Source organism: Cornus florida, unplaced genomic scaffold, assembly GCF_030987335.1.
Source record: "Cornus florida cultivar Cherokee Brave unplaced genomic scaffold, ASM3098733v1 CherokeeBrave_3.0.0_Hap2_Chr11, whole genome shotgun sequence".
NCBI classification, from domain to species: Eukaryota; Viridiplantae; Streptophyta; class Magnoliopsida; order Cornales; family Cornaceae; genus Cornus; species Cornus florida.
The window spans coordinates 42,971,348-42,975,773 of NW_026775581.1; the positions used below are offsets into that span (position 1 = coordinate 42,971,348).

At 34.4% G+C, this 4,426-nt stretch overlaps 1 protein-coding gene across 1 annotated transcript; it reads left to right on the forward strand.

Annotated features, from left to right (window-relative positions):
- The first annotated feature begins 343 nt into the window (after positions 1-343).
- Positions 344-2,783, forward strand: LOC132286410 (mannose/glucose-specific lectin-like). Its single transcript, XM_059788743.1, has 3 exons — positions 344-447; positions 1,628-1,974; positions 2,378-2,783. Exons 1-3 carry the CDS (start codon positions 354-356, stop codon positions 2,627-2,629), a joined length of 693 nt encoding a protein of 230 aa, XP_059644726.1. The 5' UTR covers positions 344-353; the 3' UTR covers positions 2,630-2,783.
- The last annotated feature ends 1,643 nt before the right edge of the window (positions 2,784-4,426 follow it).

The following is a 4,426-nucleotide window of genomic DNA, read 5'->3' on the forward strand; positions in this document are numbered from 1 at the left end:
GGGTGAGTAGGTCATCCTACTTACTAATTATTTATCACTATTTATTATTTTTTTGATTTTGTAATTACGATTATTTTGTATCACATCAACGATAAGTAAGAATAACCTACTCATCGATAATCAACATCCTCATAATAGAATCTTCCTTTTTCTTCCTCCTTCCTTTTATATTTTTTTTGAACTATGAATCCATATTCAAACTCAACAAACTCTTTTTTGTCTTTTAGTATGATAACCGTTTACTACCCTTCTTACCCACCAAAACTCAAAACACCAGCGATTACTGCAGAGAGAGAAAAATAACTAGCATTATTAAAGAACAAGAGAGAGTGAGAGCTTGGTTATAAATACCCATGCCATCTTCCTTTTTTTATGCACAGAACTCTTTCTTCATTTCCTTTCTAGACAGCTCTTTCTCGGAGTTTGGTTCCTTCCAAAAAGCTAGAGGTGAGTAAATGAATATTTATTCTTTATTTTCATCATTAACTATGTATATATACACACATATAGTGAGAAAAACGCTTTCTTTCTTTTTTTCCTAATTTGACACAGCTTACTTTCTCCCCCATCAGAATCTAAACTTTCGCCCCTTCCACTTTAGTAGGCAATACTATGAGAAAGTCGATTTAACCTACATATATATAGGCAGCAATATTTATTATTTTATTTTTATTTATTTGTTTTTCAATAGTAAAATAAACACACAATTCAGTATATTTTAGGGAAAATTACATATAAATGGAGTTAAAGTTTCATATTTACTTAGAGACTGAGTCAAAGTTCTATATTTCTCTAAAATGGATTGCTGAGGTGGCACATGATTTTTTACTGTTTAGAAAATTGTGGTGCCTAAAATGCCATTCCCTAACAAAAAAGTAGTACCTTCAGTTCAAAAAAGTAGTACCTTCAGTTCAAAAAAGTAGTACCTTCGAAGAAAAAGTAGTACCTTCGCGGGTGTTTAAAAAACATGGTACCTGGACACCAAAAAGTAGTACCTTCAGTTCAAAAAAGTAGTACCTTCGAAGAAAAAGTAGTACCTTCGCGGAAGGGTATTTTAGGCACCACAATTTCTAAACAGTAAAAAACCATGTGCCACCTCAGCAATCCATTTTAGAGAAATATGGAACTTTGACTCAGCCTCTAAGTAAATATGGAACTTTGACTCCATTTATATGTAATTTTCCCTATATTTTATCCTTACTTCATCAGGACTCAAACACTTAACACCCTTTGATTATGTGGTATCACCGGTGTAGAGAAGTCTATATTACCTTTGAGAAATGAGAACTTTTTAGAATCTATTTGACATAGCTTGCAATTGAGGAAAAAATATATATCACCCACTAAGAGCCAACAAATATTTCATGTATAATTAAATGTTATTTATTTATTTATTTTTTGGACGAGATGCACACACTAATTATGTAGTCGAATCTTAAAAGATTAGGACATGAGCTAAAGTTCATTTTAGGTATCCATCTTCAGCGAAGAAGCCTGTGCAGTACTTTTCCTTAAATGGCAATCATAGACACTTACAGTCATGCACAAACGATATTATGTATATATATAAATATATATATAGAACTTTGATATGACTTTCTCATGCAAACTTGATTTGCTGTTACAGTTATCCACAGCTTCAAGGGCAACATGTCGTATATCAATGGCTGTTATAACATAGGCAACCTGGTAACAGGATACGTCGGGAGTGGCACTGAATTTAAGCCCATGTTTGGATGCAAAGGACAGGGTGCAAAGGACAGGGTGTATGAGGTGATTAAGTTCGGGCCTTATGGAGGCAACAAGGGAATTATTTTCGATGACGTCATTGACAAGGTGAAGGAATTGGTGAAGGTGAAGAAATTAACAATATTTACCGATAATGGTATTATCAAGTCCTTCGAAATTGAATATGAATATAAAGGAATCTCAAAACCGATTAAGCACGGTGGTGAGGGCGGAACAGCTTCTGAGGTAAGTCCATTAGAATATCTCAATATATTTTTCCGGGTAAATATTACCATTTATCCCATAAAAAGTATCCAACTTTTCATTTTTATTTTTAGTTGTTTCAAAATAATTGTCCCAATTGAAAAATTAATATATTATTTTCTTAATATTATCAATTTAACCTTCTTGTATTGAATTTATAAAAAGTAAACCCACTATTAATATAACAAAAAACTATCATCTTAAAAAGTTACATTTCCAAAAAGAATATTGTGGCACGGAGAGAGTACTAAACAATGCATGACAAAATATATATATATATATATATAGTAGTCGTAGTAGTACTGATCTTTTGCCAAGGGCGAGTAAGAAACTTTGTTGATCAAGTTTTATCCTTTTTTATTAATTGGAATGTTCTTTCTTACAGCCGGCAAAGCTAGGGGATTCGGAGTGTCTGATCTCAATGACAGTGTGTGTTGGAAAGAGTGGTGATGATGATGTTGTGACAAGTCTTACATTCAAAACCAATTTGGGTAATCAATTTGGACCATATGGTAAACCAACTGAAACTTCTTATACATCCCCAACAGGTCATGGCAATATCATTGGGTTCTTTGGCAGAAGTGATGAATATGTGAACCAGATTGGAGCATATTTTTTGAAAGAGATCAAGCCATAGTTAAAATTTGGACATGATCGATCATTGGTTTCTTTATAATTAATATTATAATAAATAAACTGCATTCCATGGGATCGATGGATGCAGTTTTCTGTGTTGTCCTTGAAGCTTGCTGAAAGTGTGGTTCAATAAAATATGCGTGTATTTTGTGTAAGATTTGTGTTATTCATTCTCAGGTTTCACTTATAAATAATTAATACATGTTTATATATATATATATATATATATATATATAGTGGTTCTACTTACCAAATTAGAAACTTTTTTTTTCCCACTCAACATTTATTGATATGCTAAACGTCAAGATACATCAGGAAAGGCTTAATTGTTAATTCCATCCCAAAGCACACCCCACATCATTCTTTAATACCAATGCTTCTGTTATTGAATTGAACAAGGACATGGTAACTCTAATAGGAATTCTCCATAATCTTGTTCGTTCTAAGAAGTAAAGACTTTAGGCTTTCTGAGAGCTTTCAATATATTTGGTTTGATATATTCTCATATGACATTAGGTTTATCTTGTAAAATATATCAATAAAATGAAAGCTCTGTTTTTTTTAGGGAACTTCTATTTATGCTCAAAAATTATACTAAGGCGCTCTATTTCTATATCATTTTTTTTTTTTTTTTTAAAATTCAAGATAAATATATTAAATAAATAAGGTACATAACAGCCCAAGAGGTTAGCCCATTGCTAACATCAAGAAGGACTAAACCAAAGGAAACAGTACAGCCCAAGAAGGCTTAAGATAATACAAAATGTGTATGATGAAACATCAACACAGCAGACCGGTGTTCATGGAGCAAATCCCCAACAGTGCTAATTTTTGCTTAGGATGCAATGTCTGGAGGCTTCTTTGGAGGACGGATCACTGATTGAGGAAGCTCCCAGTTCACAACAACCCTCCTAGTATTGAGCGAATCTGAAATTGTGGAAGTGAGTAGCTTGGATCGAATGGTTTCCAGAGTGCTATGGAGAACAGAATTGGCATGAGATGCTTTCTTCTTGAAAATTCTGCTATTCCTTTCAGTCCATATATGGTATACCAGTGAAGCTAAACCCAATTTGGATATAGTAATGTTATGAAACTGAGAGTTGTCTCGCCAGTGATATGATGCCCATCCAAGATGAAGGTTGAGTGTAAAACCCACAACGTGCTTGTAGAAAGTGCCACAAGGGTTTAACAAATGAACAATCAAAGAACAGGTGGTCATGAGACTCGGGTTCACTATTGCACAGAATGCACATTGAAGAGTTTATATGCACTGTGCATCTTCTGTTTAGAGTTGGAAGCTTATGTTGAATTGCAACCCACAGTGTAAACGAGTGATTAGGGATGGAAGGCTTGAACCAAACCATATGAGTCCATGGTAGGGTTGGATATTGCTGATTAAAGTGCTTCATTGTTTTTGCTATGGAGAATTGGGTGGATTTAGATGGGATCCAGATAAACTTGTCACTACAGGCAGGGTTGGGTTTTGGAAGTGAGGATACTGGTAGAAGCAGAGGCAATAAGTTCAAGATGGCATCTGGAATGGTCCATGTGTTATTAAGGATGAATGTGCTTACTTTGGTCCTACTATCAAATCCAGTTGTAGCAATTTGTTGAGGAGACAGATGCTGATGCAATGGACCAAGATGGCACCAAGTGTCAAACCAGAAATTGGATGAAGTACCATCACCAATTTCTATCTTGACAAGTGGTTTGATTGAGTCTCTAAGACCAAGCAATCTTCTCCAAGTCCAGGAACACTGCCCAGGCACTTTAACCTCCCAAATACTTCTGCCCTTGA

Coding starts and splice junctions, on each gene's coding strand:
- LOC132286410 (XM_059788743.1), top strand. CDS start 354: ATGCCATCTTCCTTTTTTTATGCACAGAACTCTTTCTTCATTTCCTTT. Junction 448..1,627: donor TTCCTTCCAAAAAGCTAGAG/GTGAGTAAATGA, acceptor TTGCTGTTACAG/TTATCCACAGCTTCAAGGGC. Junction 1,975..2,377: donor AGGGCGGAACAGCTTCTGAG/GTAAGTCCATTA, acceptor TCTTTCTTACAG/CCGGCAAAGCTAGGGGATTC.